Source organism: Borostomias antarcticus (assembly GCF_949987555.1).
Source record: "Borostomias antarcticus genome assembly, chromosome: 26".
NCBI classification, from domain to species: Eukaryota; Metazoa; Chordata; class Actinopteri; order Stomiiformes; family Stomiidae; genus Borostomias; species Borostomias antarcticus.
In genome coordinates, this window is record NC_140259.1 from 359,815 (window position 1) to 378,228 (window position 18,414).

The 18,414-nt window shown below is 48.7% G+C and overlaps 1 protein-coding gene across 1 annotated transcript in view; it reads left to right on the forward strand.

Annotated features, from left to right (window-relative positions):
- Positions 1–18,414, forward strand: part of mast2 (microtubule associated serine/threonine kinase 2) — a gene marked incomplete at both ends in the record, with an annotated part of 222,871 nt that overhangs the window by 130,014 nt on the left and 74,443 nt on the right. Inside the window, 1 exon segment of the mRNA XM_084459068.1 lies at positions 11,939–12,103. Coding sequence (XP_084315194.1) covers positions 11,939–12,103 — 165 coding nt within the window.

An 18,414-nucleotide genomic window follows, 5' to 3' on the forward strand; every position in this document is an offset into this window, starting at 1 on the left:
AAGAGAACAGAATAGTCTCTCTCTCAGTTCACTCTCTCTGTGAAGAGAACAGAATAGTCTCTCTCTCAGTTCTCTCTCTCTGTGAAGAGAACAGAATAGTCTCTCTCTCAGTTCTCTCTCTCTGTGAAGAGAACAGAATAGTCTCTCTCTCAGTTCACTCTCTCTGTGAAGAGAACAGAATAGTCTCTCTCTCTGTGAAGAGAACAGAATAGTCTCTCTCTCAGTTCACTCTCTTTGTGAAGAGAACAGAATAGTCTCTCTCAGTTCACTCTATGTGAAGAGAACAGAATAGTCTCTCTCTCAGTTCTCTCTCTCTGTGAAGAGAACAGAATAGTCTCTCTCTCAGTTCACTCTCTCTGTGAAGAGAGCAGAATAGTCTCTCTCTCAGTTCACTCTCTCTGTGAATAGAACAGAATAGTCTCTCTCAGTTCTCTCTCTCTGTGAAGAGAACAGAATAGTCTCTCTCTCAGTTCTCTCTCTCTGTGAAGAGAACAGAATAGTCTCTCTCCGTTCACTCTATGTGAAGAGAACAGAATAGTCTCTCTCTCAGTTCACTCTCTCTGTGAAGAGAACAGAATAGTCTCTCTCAGTTCACTCTATGTGAAGAGAACAGAATAGTCTCTCTCTCAGTTCACTCTCTCTGGGAAGAGAACAGAATAGTCTCTCTCAGTTCACTCTATGTGAAGAGAACAGAATAGTCTCTCTCTCAGTTCTCTCTCTCTGTGAAGAGAACAGAATAGTCTCTCACAGTTCACTCTCTCTGTGAAGAGAACAGAATAGTCTCTCTCTCAGTTCACTCTCTCTGTGAAGAGAACAGAATAGTCTCTCTCAGTTCTCTCTCTCTGTGAAGAGAACAGAATAGTCTCTCTCAGTTCACTCTCTCTGTGAAGAGAACAGAATAGTCTCTCAGTTCACTCTCTCTGTGAAGAGAACAGAATAGTCTCTCTCTCAGTTCACTCTCTCTGTGAAGAGAACAGAATAGTCTCTCTCTCAGTTCACTCTCTGAGAAGAGAACAGAATAGTCTCTCTCTCAGTTCTCTCTCTCTGTGAAGAGAACAGAATAGTCTCTCTCTCAGTTCACTCTCTTTGTGAAGAGAACAGAATAGTCTCTCTCTCAGTTCTCTCTCTCTGTGAAGAGAACAGAATAGTCTCTCTCTCAGTTCTCTCTCTCTGTGAAGAGAACAGAATAGTCTCTCTCTCAGTTCACTCTCTCTGTGAAGAGAACAGAATAGTCTCTCTCTCAGTTCACTCTCTTTGTGAAGAGAACAGAATAGTCTCTCTCAGTTCACTCTATGTGAAGAGAACAGAATAGTCTCTCTCTCAGTTCTCTCTCTCTGTGAAGAGAACAGAATAGTCTCTCTCTCAGTTCACTCTCTCTGTGAAGAGAGCAGAATAGTCTCTCTCTCAGTTCACTCTCTCTGTGAATAGAACAGAATAGTCTCTCTCTCAGTTCTCTCTCTCTGTGAAGAGAACAGAATAGTCTCTCTCTCAGTTCTCTCTCTCTGTGAAGAGAACAGAATAGTCTCTCTCTCAGTTCTCTCTCTCTGTGAAGAGAACAGAATAGTCTCTCTCTCAGTTCACTCTCTCTGTGAAGAGAACAGAATAGTCTCTCTCTCAGTTCACTCTCTCTGTGAAGAGAACAGAATAGTCTCTCTCTCAGTTCACTCTCTCTGTGAATAGAACAGAATAGTCTCTCTCAGTTCACTCTCTCTGTGAAGAGAACAGAATAGTCTCTCTCTCAGTTCTCTCTCTCTGTGAAGAGAACAGAATAGTCTCTCTCTCAGTTCACTCTCTCTGTGAAGAGAACAGAATAGTCTCTCTCAGTTCACTCTCTCTGTGAAGAGAACAGAATAGTCTCTCTCTCAGTTCACTCTCTCTGTGAATAGAACAGAATAGTCTCTCTCAGTTCACTCTCTGAGAAGAGTACAGAATAGTCTCTCTCTCAGTTCTCTCTCTCTGTGAAGAGAACAGAATAGTCTCTCTCTCAGTTCACTCTCTCTGTGAAGAGAACAGAATAGTCTCTCTCTCAGTTCTCTCTCTCTGTGAAGAGAACAGAATAGTCTCTCTCTCAGTTCTCTCTCTCTGTGAAGAGAACAGAATAGTCTCTCTCTCAGTTCACTCTCTCTGTGAAGAGAACAGAATAGTCTCTCTCTCTGTGAAGAGAACAGAATAGTCTCTCTCTCAGTTCACTCTCTTTGTGAAGAGAACAGAATAGTCTCTCTCAGTTCACTCTATGTGAAGAGAACAGAATAGTCTCTCTCTCAGTTCTCTCTCTCTGTGAAGAGAACAGAATAGTCTCTCTCTCAGTTCACTCTCTCTGTGAAGAGAGCAGAATAGTCTCTCTCTCAGTTCACTCTCTCTGTGAATAGAACAGAATAGTCTCTATCAGTTCTCTCTCTCTGTGAAGAGAACAGAATAGTCTCTCTCTCAGTTCTCTCTCTCTGTGAAGAGAACAGAATAGTCTCTCTCAGTTCACTCTATGTGAAGAGAACAGAATAGTCTCTCTCTCAGTTCACTCTCTCTGTGAAGAGAACAGAATAGTCTCTCTCAGTTCACTCTATGTGAAGAGAACAGAATAGTCTCTCTCTCAGTTCACTCTCTCTGGGAAGAGAACAGAATAGTCTCTCTCAGTTCACTCTATGTGAAGAGAACAGAATAGTCTCTCTCTCAGTTCTCTCTCTCTGTGAAGAGAACAGAATAGTCTCTCACAGTTCACTCTCTCTGTGAAGAGAACAGAATAGTCTCTCTCTCAGTTCACTCTCTCTGTGAAGAGAACAGAATAGTCTCTCTCAGTTCTCTCTCTCTGTGAAGAGAACAGAATAGTCTCTCTCTCAGTTCACTCTCTCTGTGAAGAGAACAGAATAGTCTCTCTCAGTTCACTCTCTCTGTGAAGAGAACAGAATAGTCTCTCTCTCAGTTCACTCTCTCTGTGAAGAGAACAGAATAGTCTCTCTCTCAGTTCACTCTCTCTGTGAAGAGAACAGAATAGTCTCTCTCTCAGTTCTCTCTCTCTGTGAAGAGAACAGAATAGTCTCTCTCTCAGTTCACTCTCTCTGTGAATAGAACAGAATAGTCTTTCTCAGTTCACTCTCTCTGTGAAGAGAACAGAATAGTCTCTCTCTCAGTTCTCTCTCTCTGTGAAGAGAACAGAATAGTCTCTCTCTCAGTTCACTCTCTCTGTGAAGAGAACAGAATAGTCTCTCTCAGTTCACTCTCTCTGTGAAGAGAACAGAATAGTCTCTCTCTGTGAAGAGAACAGAATAGTCTCTCTCTCAGTTCTCTCTCTGTGAATAGAACAGAATAGTCTCTCTCTCAGTTCACTCTCTCTGTGAAGAGAGCAGAATAGTCTCTCTCTCAGTTCACTCTCTCTGTGAATAGAACAGAATAGTCTCTCTCAGTTCTCTCTCTCTGTGAAGAGAACAGAATAGTCTCTCTCTCAGTTCTCTCTCTGTGAAGAGAACAGAATAGTCTCTCTCAGTTCACTCTATGTGAAGAGAACAGAATAGTCTCTCTCTCAGTTCACTCTCTCTGTGAAGAGAACAGAATAGTCTCTCTCAGTTCACTCTATGTGAAGAGAACAGAATAGTCTCTCTCTCAGTTCACTCTCTCTGGGAAGAGAACAGAATAGTCTCTCTCAGTTCACTCTATGTGAAGAGAACAGAATAGTCTCTCTCTCAGTTCACTCTCTCTGTGAAGAGAACAGAATAGTCTCTCTCTCAGTTCTCTCTCTCTGTGAAGAGAACAGAATAGTCTCTCTCTCAGTTCACTCTATGTGAAGAGAACAGAATAGTCTCTCTCTCAGTTCACTCTCTCTGTGAAGAGAACATAATAGTCTCTCTCTCAGTTCTCTCTCTGTGAAGAGAACAGAATAGTCTCTCTCTCAGTTCACTCTCTCTGTGAAGAGAACAGAATAGTCTCTCTCTCAGTTCTCTCTCTCTGTGAAGAGAACAGAATAGTCTCTCAGTTCTCTCTCTCTGTGAAGAGAACAGAAAAGTCTCTCTCAGTTCACTCTCTCTGTGAAGAGAACAGAATAGTCTCTCAGTTCTCTCTCTCTGTGAAGGATCAGAAAAGTCTCTCTCAGTTCTCTCTCTCTGTGAAGAGAACAGAATAGTCTCTCTCTCAGTTCTCTCTCTCTGTGAAGAGAACAGAATAGTCTCTCAGTTCTCTCTCTCTGTAGTCTCTCAGTTCTCTCTCTCTGTGAAGAGAACAGAATAGTCTCTCTCAGTTCACTCTCTCTGTGAAGAGAACAGAATAGTCTCTCTCTCAGTTCTCTCTCTCTGTGAAGAGAACAGAATAGTCTCTCTCTCAGTTCACTCTCTCTGTGAAGAGAACAGAATAGTCTCTCTCAGTTCTCTCTCTGTGAAGACAGTCCTGACTACCCTGCTTAATGAAAGTCTGTCTTCGTTTCCGCTGCGCCGCTTGTGTGTGTGTGTGTGTGTGTGTGTGCGTGTGTGTGCGTGTGCATGTGTGTGTGTTGGGGGTGGGGCAGAGTGCTTCCCCAGAAGGTGGGCTATACGAGCTCTGCTGCGAGATGCCAGTCTGTGTTTGGGCTTCTGATCTGGCCTTAGCAGGTTGACAGGCCTTATTAAGGCAGGAAGAAAATTGAAAAGTTGAAATATTCACACACTCTTTCTATTCATGCCTCCCCCCCATTTCTCTCCCTCTCTCCCTCTCTCTCCCTCTCTCCCTCCCTCTCTCTCTCTCTCTCTCTCTCCACCTCTCTCTCCCTCTCTCTCCCTCTCTCTCTCTCTCCCTCCCTCTCTCTCTCTCTCTCTCTCCCTCTCTCTCTCCCTCTCTCTCTCTCTCCCTCCCTCTCTCTCTCCCTCCCTCTCTCTCTCCCTCTCTCCCTCCCTCTCTCTCTCTCTCTCCACCTCTCTCTCCCTCTGTCTCTCTCTCTCTCCACTCACTCTATCTCTACCTCGCACATATGCACACCTGGTCTTCTCTGACGCAAACACACTCAAAGTGACAACTCTCACTCTCTCACACACACAAACACGCACACTGAGGCGTCTTTATTGGACGGGGCGTGTTGTGAGGTCCAGATGTTGCGTGTGAGCTGTAATGACATTCTCATGTCCAGCGGCACAGGCAGCGGAGGCCAGCCCAGTGGGTCAGTGTGTATCTGGGGGGGGGGGGGGGGGGGGGGGGGGGGGGGGTGTTCTGGTTCAGTACAGAGCCAGTGTCATCACCAGCACTCCTATGATCCAGCCTCTCTGTCCCTCAGGGAGGGTCAGGCCATGTGAGCTGGATTTATCCCCCCCCTTTGTGCCACCTCCAAGGGGGGGGGCAGGGGGGGGGGTATTGTTCTGGGGAACAGAGAGCAGGGACAGGTGAACAGCGGGAGGGCTGGAGCTGGGGACGAGAGGGCTAGCGCCGGGCTAAGCTAAGGCCCGGGGCGACAGCTGCACCTCCCCCCGGGGGGTCTTGTGATAGCATGAGAATGCCCTGTGCCTGCCAGGCGGGGGCGTGGGCTAGGGCGCGCGCACGTGTGTGTGAGTGTGTGTGTGAGAGTGTGTGAGTGAGGACTTTAGTCAGGTGACAGTTTAAGAAGGACTCTCTCTCTCCTCTCTAGCTGCAGTTGGAGTTTTTGAAGACCCTTGAGCGAACAGCAGGCGTCCGTGCAGAACTGTAGCTCCCAGTCAGAGAGAGCAGCCCGGAGCTAGGGGGGACTAACCGGCCGCTCTTCCCCGGGATTAGGGCTCTGCGTCTGGGGATCCCCCTCCAAACCCATGCCTCTGGAGGATTGATTTTTACTCACTGTTTAAACCTGTCCTGTACTTGGACAACTTTGAGGAGGACGGGCCTGTCACACACTTCTGCTGCGGGACACTCGGACAGAGCCGTTCATCTGCTCACGCTGCCTGCTGTGTGTGTGTGTGTGTGGTGCGTGTGGCTGTGGGCTGTGTGTGTGTGTGTGTGTGGCTGTGCATGTGCAAGGCAGGGCGAGCCGTGTGTGTGGTGTGATGTTGCCATTTTAGGCCTTGCTAGGGTGATAGGGAGACTGTGTTAGTAGGTACATGATACCCTACATACCTGAGATATCTGTGTGTTTGTGTGTGTGTGTGCACACGTGTGTGTGTGTGCGTGCACATGTGTCAAGAGTCCCCATCACAAATGCTGTGATGGGGAACGTGTGTTGATTGAGGGATAGCTTTATCTGGTTTGTGACGGCGCTGGTTGGTTAGCGTGGTTTGATGGACAGGTGACAGGCCAGTGGGAGCAGCCCTGATCACACTGCTGAGCCCGCCCCTTTCTGTGAGCGTTGCCCCGGGAAACATGATGAAGAGGAGGAAGGAGAGGCCTGGAGGAGCTCTGAACCTGCGCATCCAGTAAGACCCTGAACACACAGGACAGCCAGGGTGTGCGTGCGTGTGTTTTCATCATTTCACTGTGTGTGTGTGTGTGTGTGTGTGTGTGTGCGTGTGTGTTTTCATCATTTCACTGTGTGTGTGCGTGTGTGTGTGTGTGTGTGTGTGTGCGCGCGCCTTTCAGAAAGGATCATAAACATGACCAGTGCTAGTGTTGTGTGACCTGATTCTGTTGTGTGTGTGTGTGGGGGGGGGGGCACTGATTGACAGGGCCAGGTATTGGCTCAGTTTACAGCACTGTAACACACACACACACACACACACAGTGTGTCACAAAGACCCTCAGCACTGCAGAAGGGAAACGCAGGAAGAGAAAGAGAGAGAGAGCAGAGGAAGAGAGAGGAGAGGAGTTAGCAGGAGGGCTTAGTGGAGAGGGAGGAGGAGTTCTGAATACCAGGTCACTGCCCATCAGCCAAACGCACACTCCCACACACACACACACACACACACACACACACACACACACTAGGGCTGTCAACAAATATTCTAAATTCGAATATATATTCGAACATTAAAATAAAAATGATATTCGAATCATTTCTAGACACGAAAATGTATATTCGTTTGTGGTGAAAAAATAGTAACGGTGCGTCTCCCTGGCGAGATCACACGTTGGCCGCGGTCGTGCAGCGGCGCAGCACGTGATGGACAGACGTCAGACACAGCTTGTTGGCAGTTGCATTGATTGAAATGGCGGAGAGTTCACAAAAAGAGAGAGTGATTTCACTCCCAGCAATCTTAAAAGCCCCGTTTGGAAGTTCTTTGGATTTTGGTCAGTAGACGACAAAATTGAGGAATCTAGTCGAGATAAAGTTGTATGCGAGCTATGTAAGCTAGAGTTATCTTACCATTCCACCACTAGCAACGTGAGACTACATCTGGAAAAACTGCACCCAAATAAGCATGGCCTGATGTCCGGGACTCCAACAAAACAGCCACGTCTCCACGGATATTTCACACCACCCGCCACAAGCTCTCTATCTGCAGCACAAGAGGCACCAAGAAACCTGCTTCGTTCATATGCAAGGACATGAGACCGATCAGCGTAGTAGATGGGACGGGTTCCAGAGAGTTCTGTCGGGAATTAGAACCAATGTCCTCAAAACGAAAGAGCTTAGGGAAAGCCACACCGCGGAGAATGTAGGTGAATGCATTAAAGGACAATGCTCGTTTTTGACAACCTGGACCTTATTTACGGCATATTATAAGACGTTTCACTCACTGAGATAAATTTGGTGTAATTCGGAGGCCTGTAGAAGAAATTTAAAATCCAGCGCGAGCCAGTATATCCATGTAATGGCGGCGGACGGGGCATTGAGAATGCAGCTTCTAAAAATCTATTTTCTGCCGCAAAACGGTTGTTTTCATCAATTTGTCTTTATGAATCGCTAGTTGTGCTTACATAGAGCAAGGGCTTGTTGTGGTTTTTCACATGCCTCTGTAATATTATCTTTAGAAATGTCTTTAGAAACGAAATAGCTTCCCCACTTGCTCCAGCACACTGTGCACCGCCGCTGCACGCTGCACATCGCCTCCTTCAACAAGGCTAGTTACCTGATCCACGGCTCCATCGCCTCCTTCAACAAGGCTAGTTACCTGATCCACGGCTCCATCGCCTCCTTCAACAAGGCTAGTTACCTGGATCCACGGTTCCATCGCCTCCTTCAACAAGGCTAGTTACCTGGATCCACGGCTCCATCGCCTCCTTCAACAAGGCTAGTTACCTGATCCACGCTGCGCATCGCCTCCTTCAACAAGGCTAGTTACCTGATCCACGGCTCCATCGCCTCCATCAACAAGGCTAGTTACCTGGATCCACGGCTCCATCGCCTCCTTCAACAAGGCTAGTTACCTGGATCCACGGTTCCATCGCCTCCTTCAACAAGGCTAGTTACCTGATCCACGCTGCGCATCGCCTCCTTCAACAAGGCTAGTTACCTGATCCACGGCTCCATCGCCTCCATCAACAAGGCTAGTTACCTGGATCCACGGCTCCATCGCCTCCTTCAACAAGGCTAGTTACCTGGATCCACGGCTCCATCGCCTCGTTCAACAAGGCTAGTTACCTGATCCACGGCTCCATCGCCTCCTTCAACAAGGCTAGTTACCTGATCCACGGTTCCATCGCCTCCTTCAACAAGGCCAATTACCTGGATCCACGGTTCCATCGTTCACTTAAAAGAGGTACAAAATCAGGAGGTGCGCATGGCCATACTGTAGGAGATGAAACAAAATAGATGAACTGAGGAAGTGAACTGGCAGTGAGCCTGGGCCTGGTGCTGGTGCTGGACAAGTGCAACCCCCTGGGAAAACCGCTCTAACGGTTATGGGGATCTCTTCAGAGACACGTATTACATGGACATGGCAGACCAGGACAGCTCACTGCTGCTTCAAAAAGAGATGTGGATGTATGAACAAGAGTCTCCAATAGCTGCTCAACAAAATCCGCTCATGTGGTGGAAAACCTCCGGCTCTGCAAGATACCCTCACATTGCGCAAATGGCGAAGAAATACCTTTCCATCCCTGGATCCTCCGTGCGCTCTGAGCGCGTCTTCTCCTCCGCTGGGAATATCGTAAATGAAAAGAGATCGGCCCTGTCTTCTTCAAACGTTGACTATCTTGTGTTTCTGGCAAATAATCAGTAGGCCTGACAGTGAGAGAGATCTATCCCAGTCCATTCTAGGCTAGGGGGCGATAGACTACCTTTTTAGGCCAGCGTTTTGGATAGTGTCAAAAATGTAAGTCCTTTTCAGTTTTAGCATTTGATTGTAAACCATCCCTTAGGGAAAACTTCTTTGTCACATTTAGGCTATCTGAATTGTGTTTCTTAAAGGAAAATGCTCGTTTTTGACAACCTGGACCTTATTTACGACATATTATAAGAAGTTTGACTCACCAAGATCACTTTTGTGTTGTTCGGAGGCCTGTAGAAGAAATTTAAAATCCAGCGCGAGCCAGTGTATCCATGTCGCGTCGGACGGGGCAACGGGAATGCAGTTTCTCAAAATCCATTTTCGGCCGCTAAACGGTTGTTTTCATCAATCAGATTGGATGAATCAACAGTTGAGATTCCTCAACGCGAGCCATTGTTGTTTTTGTTTTCAAATACGTGGTCTTTAGCCTCTGTAATATGATCTTTACACGCCTCTCCCCCACTTGCTCCAGCACGCATGCGCACAGGGCAGCGCGCAGACTGGCTATTCTCCCTCACATTCTCTGCGCTACGATCGTTGTTGGTGCCGAGAATATTGTCGTCGTCATTCGTCAGCAACAATCCGATCGTAGCGCAGAGAATGTGAGCCGGAGAATAGCCAGTCTGCGCGCTGCCCTGTGCGCATGCGTGCTGGAGCAAGTGGGGGAGAGGCGTGTAAAGATCATATTACAGAGGCTAAAGACCACGTATTTGAAAACAAAAACAACAATGGCTCGCGTTGAGGAATCTCAACTGTTGATTCATCCAATCTGATTGATGAAAACAACCGTTTAGCGGCCGAAAATGGATTTTGAGAAACTGCATTCCCGTTTCCCTGTCCGACGCGATTACATGGATATACTGGCTCGCGCTGGATTTTAAATTTCTTCTACAGGCCTCCGAACAACACAAAAGTGATCTCGGTGAGTCAAACTTCTTATAATATGTCGTAAATAAGGTCCAGGTTGTCAAAAACGAGCATTTTCCTTTAAGTTCATTGTAAACAAAAAGCCCAAGGAAACCCTAAGTTGGTGTTTATCGCGCAGCTCACTCTGAGCATTTAATGTTCTTTCAAGGCCTATAGGCCTTAAAGGAGAATGCTCGTTTTTGACAACCTGGACCTTATTTACGGCATATTATAAGATGTTTGACTCACCGAGATCACTTTGGTGTAATTCGGAGGCCTGTAGAAGAAATTAAAAATCCAGCGCGAGCCAAGTATATCCGTGTAATGGCGGAGGACGGGGCACTGAGAATGCAGCTTCTAAAAAAATCTATTTTCTGCCGTGAAAACGGTTGTTTTCATCAATCTTTCTTAATGAATCACTAGTTGTGCTTACATAGAGCACAGCGTGCTGGAGCAACGCTTGCGCGCTGTGCGCATGCGTGCTGGAGCAAGTGGGGAAGCAATTTCGTTTCTAAAGACGTTTCTAAAGATCATATTACAGAGGCATGTGAAAAACCACAACAAGCCGTCGCTCACAGACGCGAGCGAGCGTCAACGACAAAATGTGTTCCATTGCTTTGTTTTCTATTGTTATGTCCTGACTGGACGCGAGCAATGAGGCACGAAGCGGTGCGACGTTTGAACTGCCCTTTTGACGCTCGCCCTGTTCCTATTTTCCTCCTGTCGCTCGCGTTGACAGGTGTTCCTTCTTTAACTGTCTTCAGTTGGGAATATAGACAAATGACGTAACAGAACAGGAAATGTAATGGTTTCAGTTGGACAGCAAGCATGCGATGTCGCGTCTGTTGCTCGCGTCGCGTCAGTTAAGACACGGTGTAAGGGTCAAGCAGTTAGGACACGGTGTAAGGGTCAAACCTGACAGCTAGACGGCGGTCTCAGGTGACTCCCTGCTCACATGACGGTGAATGAAAGTCAAGTCTAGTATCCAGAACCTTCTCTCCTCCCACACACCCTCGCCCTGTCAGAACAGGGACACGTCTGTCCTCCTCTCAGAACAGGGACACGTCTGTCCTCCCCTCAGAACAGGGACATGTCTGTCCTCCCCTCAGAACAGGGACACGTCTGTCCTCCTCTCAGAACAGGGACACGTCTGTCCTCCCCTCAGAACAGGGACACGTCTGTCCTCCCCTCAGAACAGGGACACGTCTGTCCTCCCCTCAGAACAGGGACACGTCTGTCCTCCTCTCAGAACAGGGACACGTCTGTCCTCCCCTCAGAACAGGGACACGTCTGTCCTCCTCTCAGAACAGGGACACGTCTGTCCTCCCCTCAGAACAGGGACACGTCTGTCCTCCCCTCGGTCAGGGACACGTCTGTCCTCCTCTCAGAATAGGGACACGTCTGTCCTCCCTGAACCAGACCCCTCAGCGCCCAGGAGGCCTGGCTGGCGTTCCAGAACCTTCCAGTGAGGTGGCACGTGTCCTGTAGCTGACAGACAGACGGATGGACAGACCGACGTGGACGAAGAGGGCTAGAGAAAGAAAGAGAAAGAGAGAGAGCGAGATAGATGGATAGAGAGACAAGACGGATAAGATAGATACATATGTAGATAGACAGACACAGACAGATTGACCGTCTGTCTGTCTGTCTGTCTGTCTGTCTGTCTGCCTGTCTGTCTGTCTGTCTGTCTGTCCGTCAGTCAGTCAATCTCTGGCCTCCGTTTTTTAGTAGCAGATCCAGACAAATGTAGGTGCTGGTTGTGTTGGTGTGGCATTGGTCATGTTTATGAATGTGTTTCTTGTTGTCATCGCATCATTTTCACAAGACTGACACACACACACACACACACACTCTCACTCACACACATACACACAGTTTTTGCTCTCAATTGGCTGTAGGAGCAAACACTCAATCCACCCCTCCCTCCATCCTCCTCCTCTGCTCTGCCAATCCCCCCCTCCCTGTAGAATCTGGCCGGCCGCTCAGCACCGCTGCCATGGCAACAGCAGTCTCCTCCAGCATCTGCTGTCCCCCACCCCCCTGCCCCCCTCCCAGCCCCCCCCCTACTCCACTTACCCCGACGGGCCCCTCTCTGCCCCCGTCCACCAGGGAGGCAACCCCTTCCTCTGGAGGTAAGCCTCACCACACCGCCGTTTGTGCGTGTGTGTGTGTGTGTGTGTGTGTGTGTGTGTGTGTGTGTGTGTGTGTGTGTGTGTGTGTGTGTGTGTATCACTACTAAAAATCCCTCAGTCTCTACTCGCCAGTAAAAACATACCAGACTGACCTTTGTAGATGGCATGTTTGTGTTGTGTGCAAAGTAGTTGTGTGTGAGTGTGTGTGTGTGTGTGTGTGTTTGTGTGTTTTTCTGTTGGTGAAAAGGCCATCAGGTTTGTTGGAGGGGAGTCAAAGGCAATCCTTAAATGTACCAATAGGCTGTAGTGATGCGTGTGTGTGTGTGTGCGTGTGTGTGTGTGTGTGTGTGCGTGTGTGTGTGTGTGTGTGTTTTTCCTCAGGCAAATCGTTTCTCTTCATCCCTGTTGTTTTCTCATCTGATGACACTAATTGGCGCACAGAGTGCCTGTGGGTACGCTGACGTTAGCTAGCAGGTGTGTGTGTGTGTGTGTGTGTGTGTGTGTGTGTGTGTGTGTGTGTGTGTGTGCACACCCTCGTACAAAGGGTCGTCATCAGATACACTTTGACCTTTTGACCCGCCCATGACCCTCCAGGTAGGGTGTCAGTCATGAAGCTCACAGGGCCAGTCACGCTACCGTGTCCACACACACACACACACACACACACACACACACGCACACTGTACATGCCAGAGACCCAGACTTGGTTCTATAGCTTGTAATGTGATCAGACAAGCTGCCTAATGAGTAGTCCTGCACATCCAGCCCCGTCTCCACACCTGGTTTACCAGCCAGCGCTGAGGAGGGTCTGGCTGCACTCATTACCGTTCGGGGGGCGTTGGAGCGGTTGCTGGGCTGGTTTCACGTAGTGAAGGGTACTTTGAAGACGGTAACAGGCAGATAGAGGTGTCTGGATTTAATCTGATTGGCCGGTAGAATGTCCCTCACCGCTGATTGGGCAGTAATGAACCAATGACGAGGCTCATCCACAAAACCTACGTCCGTGAGTCAGGCTACCTGATGAGTGAGCCGGGAAGCTGGCGTGCTACAGTAGCCTCCCGTTAGCCGCTGGCGCCGCCCAGACGAGCGTGACTAACGGACCCTCAGCCAGTCAGACGTGACGGATCAAACACTCCCACCAGTAGGAGGCTCTCCTCCGGAGAAGCGGTCTGAGAGCTGGGCGGGGCTGAGGAAGCGGTCTGAGAGCTGGGCGGGGCTGAGGAAGCGGTCTGAGAGCTGGGCGGGGCTGAGAGCTGGGCGGGGCTGAGGAAGCGGTCTGAGAGCTGGGCGGGGCTGAGAGCTGGGCCCCCCCCACCCCCCCCGCCCCTCTTTCTCTCCCCCTCCTCCCCTCTTTTCACCCATTGCTCCTGTCACCCCCCTCTGGTCCTCCAGTGGTATCCCATGGTGCCCTGGGTGTGAGGCCGATCCAAGGTGACTGTGTTGTCCCGCTCTGCTGGGCTGTAGCTCTGTGCTGCTGTAGGGGGATCATCTGTGTGCATGCCTAGCCAGTACTACACACACACCTGGACATACACTACTCTACACACACACCTGGACATACAGTACTCTACACACACACCTGGACATACACTACTCTACACACACACCTGGACATACACTACTCTACACACACACCTGGACATACACTACTCTAGACACACCTGGACATACACTACTCTACACACACACCTGGACATACACTACTCTACACACACACCTGGACATACACTACTCTACACACACACCTGGACATACAGTACTCTGCACACACACCTGGACATACAGTACTCTACACACACACACCTGGACATACAGTACTCAACACACACACCTGGACATACACTACTCTACACACACACCTGGACATACAGTACTCTACACACACACCTAGACATACAGTACTCTACACACACACCTGGACATACACTACTCTACACACACACCTGGACATACACTACTCTACACACACCTGGACATACAGTACTCTACACACACACCTGGACATACACTACTCTACACACACACCTGGACATACACTACTCTACACACACACCTGGACATACACTACTCTACACACACACCTGGACATACAGTACTCTACACACACACCTGGACATACAGTACTCTACACACACACACCTAGACATACACTACTCTACACACACACCTGGACATACAGTACTCTACACACACACCTGGACATACACTACTCTACACACACACCTGGACATACAGTACTCTACACACACACCTGGACATACACTACTCTACACACACACCTGGACATACAGTACTCTACACACACACCTGGACATACAGTACTCTGTACACACACACCTGGACATACAGTACTCTGCACACACACCTGGACATACACTACTCTACACACACACCTGGACATACAGTACTCTACACACACACCTGGACATACACTACTCTACACACACACCTAGACATACACTACTCTACACACACACCTGGACATACAGTACTCTACACACACACACCTAGACATACACTACTCTACACACACAGCTGGACATACAGTACTCTGCACACACACCTGGACATACAGTACTCTACACACACACCTGGACATACACTACTCTACACACACACCTGGACATACACTACTCTACACACACACCTGGACATACACTACTCTACACACACCTGGACATACACTACTCTACACACACACCTGGACATACAGTACTCTACACACACACACCTAGACATACACTACTCTACACACACAGCTGGACATACACTACTCTACACACACACCTGGACATACAGTACTCTGCACACACACCTGGACATACAGTACTCTACACACACACCTGGACATACACTACTCTACACACACACCTGGACATACACTACTCTACACACACACCTGGACATACACTACTCTACACACACCTGGACATACACTACTCTACACACACACCTGGACATACAGTACTCTACACACACACACCTAGACATACACTACTCTACACACACACCTGGACATACAGTACTCTACACACACACCTAGACATACACTACTCTACACACACACACCTGGACATACACTACTCTGCACACACACCTGGACATACACTACTCTGCACACACACTCCTTCGCTATGATCCCCTCTGCCTCTCATCGCTGCTTTTTGACTTCAGCTGTGGTCAGCAGTCACTCTCACACACACACACTCTCACACACACACACTCTCACATACACGCACACGCACACTGAGATATGCCATGTCTAGATGAGTTAACCTGTCCTCCATAGTCTCTGCTGAGATGGTGTCAACAGTGTGGTTATAGACGTGTGCAGTAAGGCATCAGTGGGTTTCTCTACACTGAGCTGAAATGAAACTGCACATAACTTAGGTAAATACATATTAACCATTAACAACATACAGTATTACTAGAAAAAAAATACACATTTCCTTCAGAAATCGCAAAAGCATTAGTGAAAATGCCTAGCCTAAATTGGAAAAATGTGCATTCAAGTTTTATAGTCCACAACACACAAACTAGCTAATGTTGGCCTACATAGTTACTAACATCAGAAGACAGAGACTAAACTGTGGTTTCATTACTTATGTAGCTACAGCAACTCAAAATATTTTCCTTTCATAATTTCTCACCCCCAGTCAGAAAAGCCGCTAGCCGCAATGCTAATTTTCGCAATGTTAAACTTATGCTAAAAATGTTATTGATTTAAAAGTCAGCTATTTTGGGCTTTTGGGGTCTTTCAGGAGGGGCAGGTGGTCACGTTGGGGGAGCCACCTCTCCAGAAATACTGCTCTGGTCTGGTGGGTTCAGACCCAAACCAGAAACACTGCTCTGGTCTGGTGGGTTCAGACCCAAACCAGAAATACTGCTCTGGTCTGGTGGGTTCAGACCCAAACCAGAAATACTGCTCTGGTCTGGTGGGTTCAGACCCAAACCAGAAATACTGCTCTGGTCTGGTGGGTTCAGACCCAAACCAGAAATACTGCTCTGGTCTGGTGGGTTCAGACCCAAACCAGAAATACTGCTCTGGTCTGGTGGGTTCAGACCCAAACCAGAAATACTGCTCTGGTCTGGTGGGTTCAGACCCAAACCAGAAATACTGCTCTGGTCTGGTGGGTTCGGACCCAAACCAGAAGTACTGCTCTGGTCTGGTGGGTTCAGACCCAAACCAGAAATACTGCTCTGGTCTGGTGGGTTCAGACCCAAACCAGAAATACTGCTCTGGTCTGGTGGGTTCGGACCCAAACCAGAAATACTGCTCTGGTCTGGTGGGTTCGGACCCAAACCAGAAACACTGCTCTGGTCTGGTGGGTTCGGACCCAAACCAGAAATACTGCTCTGGTCTGGTGGGTTCAGACCCAAACCAGAAATACTGCTCTGGTCTGGTGGGTTCGGACCCAAACCAGAAATACTGCTCTGGTCTGGTGGGTTCAGACCCAAACCAGAAATACTGCTCTGGTCTGGTGGGTTCAGACCCAAACCAGAAATACTGCTCTGGTCTGGTGGGTTCGGACCCAAACCAGAAATACTGCTCTGGTCTGGTGGGTTCGGACCCAAACCAGAAATACTGCTCTGGTCTGGTGGGTTCGGACCCAAACCAGAAATACTGCTCTGGTCTGGTGGGTTCGGACCCAAACCAGAAATACTGCTCTGGTCTGGTGGGTTCGGACCCAAACCAGAAATACTGCTCTGGTCTGGTGGGTTCAGACCCAAACCAGAAATACTGCTCTGGTCTGGTGGGTTCGGACCCAAACCAGAAATACTGCTCTGGTCTGGTGGGTTCGGACCCAAACCAGAAATACTGCTCTGGTCTGGTGGGTTCGGACCCAAACCAGAAATACTGCTCTGGTCTGGTGGGTTCGGACCCAAACCAGAAATACTGCTCTGGTCTGGTGGGTTCGGACCCAAACCAGAAATACTGCTCTGGTCTGGTGGGTTCGGACCCAAACCAGAAATACTGCTCTGGTCTGGTGGGTTCGGACCCAAACCAGAAATACTGCTCTGGTCTGGTGGGTTCGGACCCAAACCAGAAATACTGCTCTGGTCTGGTGGGTTCGGACCCAAACCAGAAATACTGCTCTGGTCTGGTGGGTTCGGACCCAAACCAGAAATACTGCTCTGGTCTGGTGGGTTCGGACCCAAACCAGAAATACTGCTCTGGTCTGGTGGGTTCGGACCCAAACCAGAAATACTGCTCTGGTCTGGTGGGTTCGGACCCAAACCAGAAATACTGCTCTGGTCTGGTGGGTTCGGACCCAAACCAGAAATACTGCTCTGGTCTGGTGGGTTCGGACCCAAATCAGAAATACTGCTCTGGTCTGGTGGGTTCGGACCCAAATCAGAAATACTGCTCTGGTCTGGTGGGTTCGGACCCAAACCAGAAATACTGCTCTGGTCTGGTGGGTTCGGACCCAAACCAGAAATACTGCTCTGGTCTGGTGGGTTCGGACCCAAACCAGAAACACTGCTCTGGTCTGGTGGGTTCAGACCCAAACCAGAAATACTGCTCTGGTCTGGTGGGTTCAGACCCAAACCAGAAATACTGCTCTGGTCTGGTGGGTTCAGACCCAAACCAGAAACACTGCTCTGGTCTGGTGGGTTCAGACCCAAACCCGGTCAGTCAGTCAGTCATGAACACATTCCTCCTAGGGCTCTCCTGTCCATACACACACACACACATGCTGCACATTAAAACTATATTTCAATTCCTCTGGTGTACACATAGGCAAATACAAACACTCTCTCTCTCTCACACACACACACATATGAAGCCCTCGCGGTAGTGGTAGTCATGGGCTTTTTATAGGGGGGGCAAGTGGCAGTGTTTGATGTTGTGATGTTGGGTATGGCCTAGTGCTCGGTCATAAAGTCATATTGACATGCTCGTGGTGTCTAGATGAAGTTTGATGCGTTGTGCATTTTGAATTGTCATATGGATTTCTTATTAGCATACTGTTCACAACTGGCATTCTTTGTAAATAGATGGGACGAGACGGCAGAACTGTTTTGTTTTCTCAAATCAAAGTGTTGCCCCCCCTACTCTCAAAGGGTAAAATCGCCTATGGGTAGAGTCAATAGCTGTTTCCAGCAGGCTGCACCTTTAAAGGTGCTCCCCACTGAGAGAGGGAGGGAGGGAGAGAGGGAGGGAGGGATAGCTAGAGAAAGAGAGGAGGAGGGAGAGAGAGAGACTGTAAAGCAGAGGCAGGGGAAGGAGAAGAAGAGATAGAGAGCGCATTAGTGAGAGAGTGATAATAGAGAGGGGAGGGACAGAGACGAACAAGAGAGGGAGGCTC